Raw genomic sequence first — 15,227 nt, 5'->3', positions numbered from 1 at the left:
ATACTCATTTCTTTTAATGCCAAATACCGTTCCATTGTCTGGATATACCACAGTTGTTTATTCATTCACCTACTGAAGGACATCTTAGTTCCTTCCAAATTGTGGCAATTATGAATAAAACTACTGTAAGCATCCATGTGCAGGTTTTTGTGTGGACTCGTTTTCATCGCATTTGGGTAAATAACAAGAAGTTTGACTGCTGGATCATATGGTATGAGTATGCTTACAGTAGTATTATGCTACTTCTAGCAAGTCAAATTTGCCTTTCTGTGCTTGAATTTCCTCATCAGCAAAATGATGATATTGAACTAAAAGCTTTTTAAGGTCTTGTTCTGTTGTAAAATTCTGTGAACCTCTAAAGAGGGTATGGTTGTAAATAATCTAGACCAACAGTTTGAGTTTTAAAAAGTATTTCTTGAGAGGATTTTACCAAAATAGAATTAGTTGATAAGAATACAGTTAGTTTTAAATGATTTGCTGTATTCCTTTTCAGAAAAATTGTTCTAATTCATAATGCCATCAACAGTTTTTAAGTGTGCTTGTTTTTCTTACAGTACCAGCATTAGGTTTAATGTTTTTTATTCATATTTGTTAATTTACTGGATATGAAGTAGTACCTCAAAGTTTATTTCTTTAATTATTTGGAAGGCTAACAATTTTTCCACGCATTTTAGTGTATTTGGATTTCCTTGTGTATGAACTGTTTGTAGTTTTGAATTATCTAGTAAGTCCTACAAATCAAAAACTTGTATCAATCAGGTGCTTGTAAACAAATAAATTTGTTATTTGTTACAGTTTTTGGGGAAAAGTGAAAAGGGATTTTTTTTAAAGGTTTAAAGTGTATTTAAAAAGGTAATTAAATAGTTAAGAAATTGAAATGTTTAGCATTAATCAAATGACAGAATTATAAATCTGTGTGCCTACTTTTCAAGAAAGGTGATATTGTCAATCAATACATCTCATTTTAATATAAGTTAGTATAGCTTTATTTTAGATTGCTTGTCTTATGTAAATGCATTTTTAATTACCCCAGTGAATGCTATATCAAGTAGCTTGTGTACGACAGTGAAATAGGAAGAAAAACTAATTATGTGTGTTTGAGAGAAACTTTTAGGAACATTCCAATGGAAACAACAATTCATTTTAGACACCAGCTAACAAATGCTTATCATAATTCAAAGAGGAAATAAGAACTTTGCAATATGAGAGGGGTATGCATATGGGAAATTAAGTTAAAAAAAGATAGTGTGAGAGACAAAATTTAAAACCAGATTTCCCTTTCACTCTAGACTGGTAAGCATCATATATTTGCATTTCATATACAGCGTTGATTATGAACAGATTTTCAGTACAAGATTAGTAGTTGATTTTTGTAGCAATTAGTTTACATGGAATTTGATTTTTCTGTAGAAATGGTAAATCTCATTTCTAAAGTAAAGTGTTTTTACTTTAAAAGAATATAAATAGCATTACAAATTCTCCAGATACCATTTCCCCATTCTTCTTTAACCACTTCCCACTTTTCCCCATTTCTGCAGTTGTTTAATTTTATCTTGTTTATACTTTCCTCCCTTCATCTTTTTTATTCCTTTTCTCACCATAGCTCTTTCTTCAACTTCTTTTTTACTTTACCCTTTTTTCTTATTTTTCGTCATCCATTCTTTTTCTTAACCTTTCCCACGCTCTTCAACCAGTTTAACTTCTTCCACTTACCTATTAACATTTTTTGTCCAACAAAGCCCATTTTCACTAGTTAACACACAGGTCTTCCCAGGGAATTGTTTTCTTCTTCCATTCTTGAAGTATGATGTATTAGAATTTTGAATTAAATGAGAATTGAGCCATAAATTGATGTATTTGATCTTAGGCAAGCTGTTTAACTTATATGCCTCAATTACTTTAATTATAACATGAACTGAAACTAAATCACCATCTACCCTCCTAGCTTTAAAATCCTATGATTCTGTGCTTTTTTAACTTTACCAATTTTTTCTACTGTGCCATACTTATTCATTTAGTAAAGATTTATACACCTACCATGCATTTATTTATATCTGCTGTAATTTATGTGAGGGAATTAAAAGAAATTAAAGAGTTCCTACCTTTCAATTGCTTATAGTCTGCTTGGAGAAATAAGAGGTATCCGTATGTTAACATTCAGTTATTTCCAGCCTGTGCTTGTTCTGTCCAGACGTGATCCATATTCTCAAGAGAAAGCCAGCTACTCTAGTTCCAGCCTATTTTTTACATGAGGGGCAGGATCGCCCCTAAACACAGTAAAAGATTCCTTTTTATGTTCTTGTACGTCTAGAAGTTCCCATTGTAGTTGTTCTATAGTATTATTTTTTGTTGTCCACTCGATTCCAGTCTAGGATTTAACCGTATGGAAAATTTTATCTCAGAACTGAAGAGATTGATCTTCACTGTGATTTAATAGATACACACTCTCTGTCCTTCTCTTTTATGTGCATACATATGTCTATACATTTATGTTTGTATAAGCATGTTCAAATATAGTTTTCTAGATGTCTGAGTCATGTGACTAATAAGTCTTTCCAAACCATATATGCTTATACTTTTTTCTTTGATTCATTTTTTCACCTATTTTGTAAGGCAGTATTGCTTTTGAAGACATTTTCTTTCTCTTTCATAGGCTGTATGTGTTTTCTAGTAAAAACATACCTCTTCACAGAGATTAGAGTAGTGGGAGGAACAGGACTTATAAAAATATAAAAGGTCAACACTAGGGATCCTTGTGATGGAACTGTTTTGTATCTCGATTTTGGTAATGAATACATGAAGCTGCTCATGTAATAAAATTGTGTAGAACCAAACACATCCAAACACACAAATGAATATAAGTAAAACTAAGGAAATCAAAATAAGATAGGTAAATTGCATCAGTGCAGTATTCCACAATGATATTGTGCTGCAGTTTCGAGAGATGTTACCACTGAGGGAAACTGAATGAAAAGTATATCAGATCTCTGTTAGGTCTTTCAACTGAATGTGAATCTACAATTATCTCAAAAGAAAAGTTTCAGTTAAAAATAATGGCAATTTAGAGGAATCTTGCTGAAATATAATTTAACATATGTAGCTGCAGAAAACACATTCACATCACTATGTGAATATGAATTCAGTAAAGTTGTAGGATACAAAATTACTGTACAGAAATTCATTGTGTTACAATACACTAATATTTTGTGAAATATTTGATATTGAAAATGCTACTGTAAATTAATCTAAAATGTTCAACATTGAAGAAATTTTGAGTAATAAATATTAAATTTAGTGGACTATAATCACGGTCAAAACAATTTTCTTACCATATTAAGAAACTCAATGTAGCAGAAAATGTATTTGAAATTGGCTATAGTACATTCATAATTCATAATTGCATCTAAACAAGCCTGATATTCTACAAATAAAATAGCTGTAATTTTCAAAACTTAAAAATATTTTTATTTACATAAAGTATTTCAACAAGAAAATTTTTGTGATAATCTGATTGATGTTGAATTTAAAAAATGTTTCAGCAAGTTAGTATTTACATTGTTTCTCTGCTTCCTGTCGGCAATGAGTTTAGAAATATTTGAAAAAGATATATGCCACTCTACATTTACTGACTGAAAATTTTCAGGGAGTCTGGGGTAGAGTGATGTCCTGGTTTTTAAAACATATATCCATCCTGATCTGTTTTAGCAGTCCAAAACATAACAAGATTGCACTCACATTATTTCTCATTTATTCTCACTCTCCATTCCATTTCAAGACACTTGTTATATCAAGTACCAACCAAGTATGGTAAATCTGTTGCTGCTACTATTTCTCTGTTGTTAGTAGAAAATCCATATTAGCTAAAGCTATGGTTTCTTCCTCTTGATATACTTGTGATTGCTGCGTGTCAACTTGTTTTCCTGAAAAAGCTTTTGACTCTTACTGAAAGTGTTGCGTGTATGTGTCTTCAGCATTATAAAGCTAACCTACAATGTACTTTAAGACTTTGTCAGTGTCATCATTATTCCATTTGTGTTTCGAATTACTTGTAACTACAACTTACTAAATTACTCAACTTTAAGAAAATATGATGATGGCATATTGAGTCCCGTAATACAACATTATTTATTTTGGACAGAAAATCTACCTTCCTTGATGAGATCTTAACCATATCTTCTTTAGGGTTTCTTATAGCGGATTCTATTTAAATAGTATTTTAAAAATTTGTAATAAATGGACAATACTTTCAGGTATTGACTTCTTTGAAACTTGTTATATATATGGAAGGTACTTGAGTTTATATTTAAATTGTTTTAAATGTGTTCATTTTTTCCCTAGGAATAAGACAGTATATATAATACCCCATAAGTGTCATGTTTTTCTTACACTCTCTGCTTCTGTATATTTACTCTTTTGTGCCATTAGTTATTCTTTGATTTTTTTTGTTTTTCTCTCATTATCTATGTGTGTGTGTGTCTGTGTGTCTGTGCGTCCTTGACTGAAATGTGTTTTCTGGAAAAGCTGGAATTTGAAAATAACTTATGGGCTCTTAACTACATGAAAATAATATATGCAGGCATTTTATTTGAAAATTACCATTGTTAACAGAACTTTAAGTATCCACAGCTATCTTAGAAAGATTTGATTGGAATTAATTAAGCTCAATTTTTATTCTTTTCAATACAGTATTGCTCAAACTCCAAGTCTTGCAGAATTCACAAAGTGAAGATCTGGCATTTTGAGAGAAAGACCTTCAGTAATGTGTAAGTAGTTTTTGTTTTTGTATTTTGATTTGTTTCTGCTAGCTGTTTTCTGTATTAAACATTGAAGGTATAATTAACTAGACTTCTTAACAAAAGTTTGGCATATATTCATCACATCATGATTATGAGTAACAAGTGACACAGAAGAACCTATTGAAAGAAGATGTTGTAAGATGTGCCCTGGGTCAATATTAATGACCATTTATTGGAGGCAGCATCCTCAAATGTAAAGAACACAGGATTGAGGGACTTGAGTTCTTGCCCAGGCTCTATCACTAATTGGCTAGGTATCTTTAAGTAAGCTACTTTCTTTGGCTATAAAGTGAGGGATTAGACTATGACTGCTCATAAAATCCCTTTCCCTCTAAATGTCTATTATTCCTATCTTAACTTTTTTTTTAAATAATAAATCAAAGGTTGGTAGTCTTCCAGAAGGGTGCTATCAAATTACATGTTTGCATTTTGATATTTCCTTGTTGATTTTTGTTCGGAATAGGTGTTAAGAGGGGGGAGGTGGTTCCAAAGTAGACAAAAGAACAAGTAAGCTCCCCTTGCTCAAGAAATTTTCCCCACATAGTCCATCAGTTTGAGTTAACAAAACTTTTAAAAAGTTAGATTTGCCTTAGGTGGGTTAAACCTTTTTAAAAGAAAGTTAACATACTATTAAATATGATATTCAAATAAGATTTCTTTCTTTTTAGAATCTCCATAGGATGCTCATACTGAAGGAGTGCTAGTTGTCAAGAAGAAAGGGAAAAGGGACAATGTAGTAGGAATCACATTTATGCATATGAGGCTTTGGGGGAAAAATGATAGGGAAACTTCGGTCATAGTGAAGGCAAGTTTCTGGAATCTGGAAGGGCAATAGGAGAAAAGATGGCTAGAGATTGAATAAAAGTATAGAAAGAGATATGGTAAAGTAGAACTAAACAAGAAACACCTTCAAAGCAAGGGTATTGCTTTCATCAGTATCACCACAGACTCCTAGAATAGCGTCAGATTTAGTACGTATTTATCAAAAATTTATTAAATGAATGAATCAATTACTTATTCAGTAAATTTCTAATTTTGCCAAAATCCTGTTGGTTTTGGTTTTTGTTTACTAGACACGAATCATCTAGTTTATCTATATCTACCCTACATTCAACAACTACAGTATTTAAGGTAATCGAAGTTCAGAAAATTGATTCTGAATTATAAAAAAAAGACATTTCATTTAGTATAACATGCTTGAGAAGGGTTACAGGGTGAAGTATTCATTCGTTTAACAAGTATTTTTTATGCACATACTTATTATACTTTGGATACTATCTGGGAATGGAAAAATGGGATACTGGTTATAGTGTATGTTATTTCTATTTGATGGAATATTATGTATTCATTTAGTATAATTATAACTATAATAGATTAGAAAAATGCCTATTAAATAAAATATATAAATGTTACCCCACATTATAACTGCATTGAGGATTAGAAGGATATTTTCTATTCTCAAAGGAAATTAGGAAACATTGTCAAATATAAACTAAATTTTTTATTGTGAATGGGATTGTTGAATTTCTTTTTCCTTCTACCATTTCGTACAGTTCATAAAGTTTAAATGAAAATCCACATAAATTTAATTTTTTGGAAAAATGTAATGAATGTATGTTGACTAGAAAGAGGAAATATTATAGTGTATTGGTGAAAAGGAAAAGAGCAAAATTACGTTTAAAGGATAACAGATTACCTTGGTTGGAAGAAAAATGAGAGATGAAGTTTAGAAAAGATGGGAATGAGAGTATCTAGTTTTGACACTGTAAGGAAAGAATAACTAGATTAGGCTCTTAACTGTGGAATTATGTTTTTTTAAAAAATAAAATTTCTTCTAGCTTATTTAAGTGAACAAGAGTGAGGAACAGTCAAATTGGTCCATTGAGTTATCAACCATTTTTGTATATGTCTTGAAGTTGTGACTGTTTATCAGGCTATATATGAAAGATATTTTGCTCCTTTTATAATTTTAGTAAAGTTTATAATTTGATAAACTTTTATATTCATATTTTTGTTTTTTCATATATATTTATTTTTATTTTATTTTGTTTTTTACCCCATATACCTCCCTCCTTCCCCCCTCCCCACCTCCCCTCTGATAAGCACTAGTCTATTGTCCATGTCTATGAGTCTCTGTTTGCTTGTCCTGTTCATTGTTGCTTTTAGGTTTATATTTCACATATAAGTGATATCATGTGATTTTCAGCTTTTTCCATCTGGCTTATTTCGCTAAGCATGATTATCTCAAGGTCCATCCATGTTGTCACAAATGGCAGTATTTCATCTTTTCTTATGGCTGAGTAATATTCCATTGTGTGTATATATATATACCACAGCTTCTTTAGCCAATCATCTGTCATAGGACATTTTGGTTGCTTCCATGTCCTGGCCACCGTGAATAATGCTGCTATGAACATCAGTGTGCAAATATCTTTTTGGATATGAGTTTTCAAGTCTTTGGGGTAAATACCCAGTAGAGATTACTGGATCATATAATAGACCAATTCTTAGTTTTTTGAGGAACCTCCATACTGCTTTCCATAGTGGCCATACCAATTTGCAGTCCCTCCAGCAGTGTATGAGGGTTCTTTTTTCTCCTCATCCTCTTCAACATTTGTTATTATAACATTTGTCCTGTTGATAACAGGGATTCTTTAAAATGTTACCTTTGATTTCCACTCTTGCCTTTTCTTGTCCTTATGGTTAGCCTAAGTAGGAAATGCTTAACTACTCTGACCTAATGGAGTGGTAGAAGAGATAAAAAAGAATCTGAATTGATTGGGCAGAGATTGAAAGGGAGAAAAACAAATCAGTCTCCATTAGTTGCTGAATGGTTGTAATGATTTCTTAATTTAGTTCTCATGCACCTTTTTAGAGAATACATATTTCTTGTTATTCTCAAAGAAAATAGATGTGATTTGAAGTGAAATACTAGCTAAGCAGGTATCTGAAATTATAAGAAATGCTATAAACATTATATGAGCTAACTTCTTAAGTTATCTATGTCACATTGAACAAAGAATTGAAAACAATGATTGGTTAATGATGTAGTATTACCTATTGTTACGTCAGCCTGAGTAAAGTTGTTTCAGCATTTTATATGAGTGTGATTATTTAGAGAACTGTTGGATCAGATGCTTGTTTTGTATGACTCTGGGTTCCAAAATGAGTTTAAAGGAATTTACCTCCAAAAAGAAGGAAGAGGGGCATGCAGCGAGGGTAGGAGGAGGGGGAGAAAGAGAGAAAGAGAAGAAATTTACCTCTTCACTGTTTAGAGGTTTTTGCTCTGATGTACTAAACTAAAAGTCCAAGTTTTATGTGTGACTAAGAACGCTTTCTTCTGATGCTCTTTCCAAGTAATTTTTGGTGGCTCTTGCCAATATAAGGTGTTTCGTTTTTATATCTAATTAGTATTTTCCATAAGAATTATAAATTTCACATGTCAATGGAAGTCTCTTGGTTTAATGGAATTGTTAGAAAATACTGTTAATTATTCATTTCTATATTAAAGATTTTCAGTATTTTCTTTGCTTTGTAATTTTTAACAAGGTCTTTCTCCTAGCTTCTAAACCTCAAACTTACTTTAAAAGTAATTGATTTAAAATAAAAAGTAGAGGTGCATTTTCAGAATTATTGACACTTCACGAGTGAATTAAAAAGCATTTAGATCTTTCAAGAAATCACCTGTAATGTTGCCAGCTATGTTCTTGGCATTATATACTTTGTCAGCCTTGCCTTAAAATGTTTTGCCTTCCTTCCTAAGCACTATTCATCCTCAGATGAACAAATGGAAATAACAACAACGACAAGGCAAGAGAACTGTGGTGATGCATAATTTACTTTTGTATCAATAAATGTAAGAGGATTTTATCACCACCTTAAAATTGATTGTTCTCCTATGTATTGATGAAGAACAATAGTTTGTTCCCTTTTAGTAGTTATTTACTATATTCAGTTAGGAATGAAAGCATATTATTATTTCAAATGGCTAAGGCAGTAGCTTTCAAAATGCCTTATTAAATATATTTTTATGTTTTCATGGTAGTACTATTTCCATTCTCTTTCCCTTCTTTCTGATAGCAAGACCTAAGACTAAGTATGAAACAGTGACTATATGCTTTAGTTTAAGTAATGTGAAGTTAGCATCTAGGAAAAAGGAAAATATTTAAATCTCTTCATTATGAAGAGAGGAAAGTTCTCTACCAAGGTAAATTTAAGACTAGTGTCTATCAAAGCTTATAATTTAAAATTCATACACACATAAAAGCACATAAACACTTATAGAGGTCGATTATGGTAATTCGACCTAGTAATTCAACTTTAGTAAGTTTATCCTGAAGAAATGAGTTGTAGCCAGAGGTTTATGTTCAGGTTATTCATCATAGCATTTAAAAAAATTACCAAAATAAGTAGAAGTAATAAATGATCAATAATAAGGAAATAGATCAATAATATTATATCCATAAATAGTCATTAAAAATTATTTAATGAAATGAAAAAAAATTAAATACAGAAGTGCTTTTTAGAAAAGTGCTTTTGTTCTACTCTTTGAGAATGAATAGATAATTAAATGAGTAACACTGCTTGTTTTTTTTGTGGAGCACCTATTATATGCAATCAGCTGAGAGTGACTATTCAATGTTTAACAGAATCTTCTCAGTAGAACAGGTTATTACTTTCTCTTTACTGTCAGTCTAGGAGGCATACCTGAAAAGTTAAAGCCCATTATTTTATGCAAAATTCTTATGTGTAAGGGAATTGCTACATGGGAGCCATATATATCTAAATAAAACAAGAACATATGATCCTTGTTTAGGCTTGTTTCCTAAATAAATGGGGATATTTATAGAGTATATTTGAGCAATAGATTTAGATTTTAAGAAATGTGGCATGAATTCTGGAAACTTATGACACTAGCAATATAGAAAATTAAATGAGTTTGGAATTATGAAAATGGTGATAATTGTATCATAAATAAGTATACTGCATAAGAATGTCTTTGCTCTCAGGTATTTTATCCACAAAAAAAGATTGTTTAAACTAGCATTTTCTAAAGCATGTTCTGAGGATTTTTTCTAGTTTAAGTGGGGAAATAGGGTTCGTTGTTCAAATAGACTTAAGAAATCCTGGGTTAAAGCAAAGTTAATCAGGTACCTTTACCAAAGAACTGCTGACACTTTATTATTTTTATATATTATAAACATATAAAAGAGGCATGTAGTATATATACCTAATTTATTTTTCCACGAAATAATTTATTTGCATTTATTGGAACTAAGTCTAACATGAGACACATGTTGGGAAATTTCTGTTTTAGATTAAGCTTTTTTCTATAACTGTTAGGTAAGTAATGACAGTCTGTGAGGGGGTTGTATTCTCCTAGTTAAAGAAACAAATAAGATTCAAATGATACTAGACAACTGAAGTGTTTGCAAATACATGATGGATTCTACTTTGTGTATTTTTTCTTTAAATTTGTTATAAGCATGCATTCCTATTATAATTTCTGCCTTTTATTTGAAGTTTTGTTTGTTGTATCTGCCGTAACTCATTCAGAGTGGATTTTTCTTTGTGTGTTTCTGTGGTTTTAGAATAGGAGGTCATCTTCAGTTGTGCTTTATGTGTGATAAACCTGGGTTGAAGTGTACCCTCTAGAGCTGTTTTTGCATTTGCTTCCCCAAGGGTATCACTAGCCTGGGAACACAATTAGTGTTAATATCTCAGTTTGGAGCTTCCTGGGACCATACAGCTGGCTTAAGGTCAACCCTCAAATCCAAGTATGAGTAGGACTATTGCTATACATTCACAGAGAAGACTTTTTACCCCTCCAAAGTAGGACCCAGATTGAGGCAATCTTTATCTCCCTGTACCAGTGGATGATTTTTTTTTTTTTTTAAATCCATTCTTTAACTGGGGATACGGTCTTTTGAGGCTTTTGTCTTTATGTAAATGTCTCAGTTCCAGTTCCCTATCTTATGTGGTCGCAAGGCCTTTGTCTCCTGTCGTAATACCTTTTAAGGCACAAACCCCTTGATGACTGAGGAAGTCAGCAAACTTCTTCCACCTATGATAAGCTTACATACGCATTCTGGCCTTTGGTTTCCTCACTCACTGTTCGGGGGCCCTGGGAATTTTTATTACATTTTTACATGGTAAAAAATGTGGGGTTTTGGGTGTTTTTTTTCCTGTCTACTTGGGTAATCTAGGCATCCATATTGCTAAAAATGGAAATTCTTGCATTACTTTTATGATCATAAATAATACTAAATATATTCCCATTTTTAAAAAAAGGCACGCTTTTACCAGTGAAAGTGAAATATATAATATGGATTTGTTTATCAAGGAGGTAGTGCTCTTGTTGTACTTTGTCATTCTTATTTGCACACAAATCACTTGAATTTGTTTGGCTAGATGTGGGAAAACATTAGTCTTTTACTTTCCTTTTAGATGTAACCTCTGTACTGGAAGATGATTGAAGATAAGGGACCTCGTGTTGCTGACTACTTTGTTGTAGCAGGATTAACTGATGTTTCAAAGCCCCTTGAAGAAGAAATTCACTTCAATGATGCCTGTCATAAAGTAGCTAAACCAAAAGAACCTATCACGGACGTTTCAGTTATTATTAAATCTCTTGGAGAGGAGGTGCCACGGGATTTTATGTGTATTGATGTTACCCCAACTGGATTGTCAGCTGACCTCAATAATGGAAGTCTTGTGGGGCCACAGATTTACCTTTGCTATAGAAGAGGAAGAGATAAACCTCCACTTACAGATCTGGGGTAAGTCTTTTAAAAAAAAATAGTTATTGTTATGGATCCAAATAATATCCCTTGTAGATTTTGAAGTTAACTGTTCAGTTTTTTTTTCATTAATAGATATATGGCAGCTTTAGAAAAATAGACACGTTTATTTCTAGAATCCTGTATTCTCTCAATTCATTATATATTTTCAGTGTCCCTTTGTCCTACAGGTTCCCAGCACTTTCATCTTGTCCGAGTTTCTTTCTGTTGACGGTAGGGGAGAGAATTTGAAACACACTTATAAAAAAGTACCAGAAAATTAATGTATTATTTTTATCATAAAATATTTAATTATTTTTAAAGTACTAGAAAAACAATGGCTTTTAAGCAAAGGTTATAATGATCATTGTAGATGGATGCTAAGTTTTTATGTATCAGAGAAGGATCTTGGGATAAATTAGTGCTTTACTTAGGATACTATATTGAATTTGGGGTTCTTTTATAAAACAGCTTTATTGAGATATAATTCATATATCATACAATTCACCCATTAAAGTGTACAGTTCAGTAGTTTTTAGTGTATTTATGGAGTTGTCCAACCATCACCACAGTAAACTTTAGAACATTTTTATCATGCCCTAAAGAAATTCTGCACTCATTTTAGTCACTATTCAATTCTCCCTAACCCCTCAGCTCCAGGCAATCACTAGTCTACTTTGTCTCTATGGATTTGCTTTTTATGGACACTTTATATAAATGGAATTATACTACATATATTTGTGTGTGCGTGTGTGTGTGTGTGTGTGTGTGTGTGTGTGTGTGTGACTGGCTTCTTCCACTTAGCATAATGTCAACATTTATCCATGTTATAGTGTGTGTCAGCACTTTATTCCTTTATATGGCTGAATAATATTCCATCTTGTGGATGCACCACAGTTAATTTATCCATTCATTAGTTGATGGACTTGTGGGCCGTTTCCACTTTTTGGCTATTATAAATGATGCTGCTGGAAATATTTGTGTACAAGTTTTTGTATGGACATATGTTTTCCTTTCTCTTGTATATTAGAAGTGGAATTGCTAGGTCATGGTAACTCTGTGTTTAACCTTTTGAGGAACTGCCAAACTGTCTTTCAAAGCAGCACCACCACTTTGCATTCCTACCTATACTGTATGAAGCTTCCAATTTCTCCACATCTTAGCCAACATTTTGTATTGTCATTTTGATTATAGCTGTCCTAATGGCTGTGAAGTGGTATCTCATTATGGTCTTGATATGCTCTGATAGCTAATGATGTTGAACATCTTTCATGTGCCTATTGGCCATCTATCTGTATCTTTGGAGAAATGTCTGTTCAGAATTCTTTTCCTATTTGTAATTGGGTTGTCTTTTTTTTATTGTTGAGCTTTGAGAGTTCTTTACACACTCTAGGAGCAAGTCCTTACCAGATACATGATTTACAAATATGTCCTCCTATTCTTTGTGTTGTTTCTTTATGGACTCCTTTGAAGCTGAAAAGTTTTTAATTTTGTTGAAATCTGAGATATGTTTTGGTATCATATCTCAGAAGGCTGTTACTAATCTAAGGGTCATGAAGATTGACAGCTAAGTTTTTGACTTAAGAATTTTACCGTTTACCTTTAAATTTAGGTCTTCGATCCATTTCGAATTAATTTTTTGTATATAGTTGAGTAAGAATCTTACTCTTTTGCATATGGATATCCACTTGTCCCAGCACCACCTTTTAAAAAAATGAATTGGCTATAGATATATGGGTTTATTTCTGGACTCTCAATTCTGTTCCATTTGTCTACGTGTCTATCCTTATGCCAATACTACAGTTTTGATTACTGTAGCTTTGTACTAAATTTCTACATTGGAAAGTGTAAGCCTTGCAACTTTGTTTTTCTTTTTTAAGATTGTTTCAGCTATTCTGGGTCCCTTGATTTCCCATATGAATTTTTAGGATCAGGTTGGCAATTTTTGCAAAGATTGTTTTTCTTAAGAGGAATATAACATATATATACAACATATAAATGTAAAAGGATTATATAAATTGAAAGATAAATAATATTTTTAGTAAAGGAGAAACAAAATTTTAAAAGTAGAAAAATAATATTCTCACTAGAAAACCGAAAGGAAAAGACCAAAGGAAGGTTGTAAGTAGCTCTACTTGTGTCTTCAAAATAGATGGAGTGTATAAAGAATGAAGATTAGCCTTCTTATTCCATTGCTCTGTTGCAAAGGGGATTAGCTTTACTTAAATATTATTGTTAAAAATAAGGAAGATACTGAAACCCCTGAAGTCTCATGAAGGGGGCTATAGAGGTTTCATCTCCTAAAATATTAAGTCTGAAAGTGGAAACATATTCATGTTTACAGATGCCTAAGGGAAGATAGGATGAGCTCCTGAAGTTTTTTCTATTTTTAAAAATTCTGTCATCTAATGGTTGATATCAAAAAGTTATTTTAAAAATCAGTCTTTATTCTGTCAATTTATGAGTTAATCGCAGTAATTTTAAATTGGTTTGAAATAGCTACTATATTGTTTCATATGAAGTTTACATATTTAGTAAATGGCTTGGGAAAGTAAGCCAGGCGTCAGATCTTGTTTTCAAAAGATTAGGTAAGTTGCTCCAATGACCATCATCAGAATTCTAGCTTGTGGATAAAATGAAGGGAATGCTGCAGATTCTCTTTAGGGTGTTGGAGTTTCCTAGAGTAGAGGTGAGGAATTTTCCAGGCATGAGAAGGATTCTCCAATAGGAAAAGACTTGCACTGAAATGAATAAATTAACCACTCTAAAAGCTACCCTCATTTGATTATCATTGTGAAGAATATGACATCATTCTTGTTTTTAAAAGCTTACAGTTTAGTTAGACAAGTTATCTAACAATGCAAAAATCAAAAATAATAATACAAGATATATTTAACAGCCCAGTACCTGATTAGAGAAAATAGGTATCGTGTGTATCAAGTATATTTACATTCCATATCTTTTAAGAATTTGAGATAATAAATGGTGGTTCGTTGTTCTCTATATTGTTTTTTTATTGTTTTCAACTGAACAGCTATGTGCCAGGCACTATTTTGGAGACCTTACTTATACTCTCACATAATTCTCTCAAGAGCCTATGAGTTAGAGTTTTAAATATTATATAGCTTAGTAGTATAAGGTTCAGAGAGGTTAAAGACCTGCCTAAGATACTATTACTTGTAACAAGTGGTAGGAATTTGAATTCAGATGTGTCTAACTTCTATTACAATGCCTGCTTTTAAAAATTTGTTTAAAAAGGCAAGATGAAAAGGAGGAGGAGGAGTAACCACTTAGGCTAACATTAGGGTAAACATCGGTGCTATGATTAAGCATCCAGTTTAGCTCTGAATTTTCAAAATAAAATGTTGTGAAAAATATTTTTTCTGATAACCAGGACATAAAGAGAAATTAAAAATTATATTAGAAAAATAATTTGATCAATTTCTGGCACTAAATTTTATTTATATAATGGGATTTTATGAAAGGGAATACTGATTAATGTTGGGGTCGTTGCGTGTTACAATTTCTATAGCAAATGTCCACTTTTTGTCGTAGACCTTTAAATATTTTTTTGACTGATGCCAAGGACTTAGCATTAAAATCAAATCGGTGAATTCTGTGAAAGAATAAATTAATATTATTCAAACATGTC

At 31.9% G+C, this 15,227-nt stretch overlaps 1 protein-coding gene across 10 annotated transcripts in view; it reads left to right on the top strand.

The window, feature by feature from the left end:
- The window catches only part of DENND4A (DENN domain containing 4A), a 105,355-nt gene that overhangs the window by 16,066 nt on the left and 74,062 nt on the right, over window positions 1-15,227 (top strand). For all 10 annotated transcript variants that reach the window (XM_036217910.1, XM_036217902.1, XM_036217901.1 and 7 more), the window contains exons 2-3: window positions 4,687-4,763; window positions 11,244-11,575. In XM_036217910.1, coding sequence (XP_036073803.1) covers window positions 11,265-11,575 — 311 coding nt within the window. In that variant the 5' untranslated portion in view covers window positions 4,687-4,763; window positions 11,244-11,264. The remainder of the gene's footprint in view (window positions 1-4,686; window positions 4,764-11,243; window positions 11,576-15,227) is intronic.

The sequence above is a fragment of the Rousettus aegyptiacus genome, unplaced genomic scaffold (genome assembly GCF_014176215.1).
Source record: "Rousettus aegyptiacus isolate mRouAeg1 unplaced genomic scaffold, mRouAeg1.p scaffold_m13_p_3, whole genome shotgun sequence".
Lineage (NCBI taxonomy): Eukaryota > Metazoa > Chordata > Mammalia > Chiroptera > Pteropodidae > Rousettus > Rousettus aegyptiacus.
The sequence above is the reverse complement of the archived record's forward strand: the minus strand, read 5'-3'. Positions and strand labels throughout refer to the sequence as shown.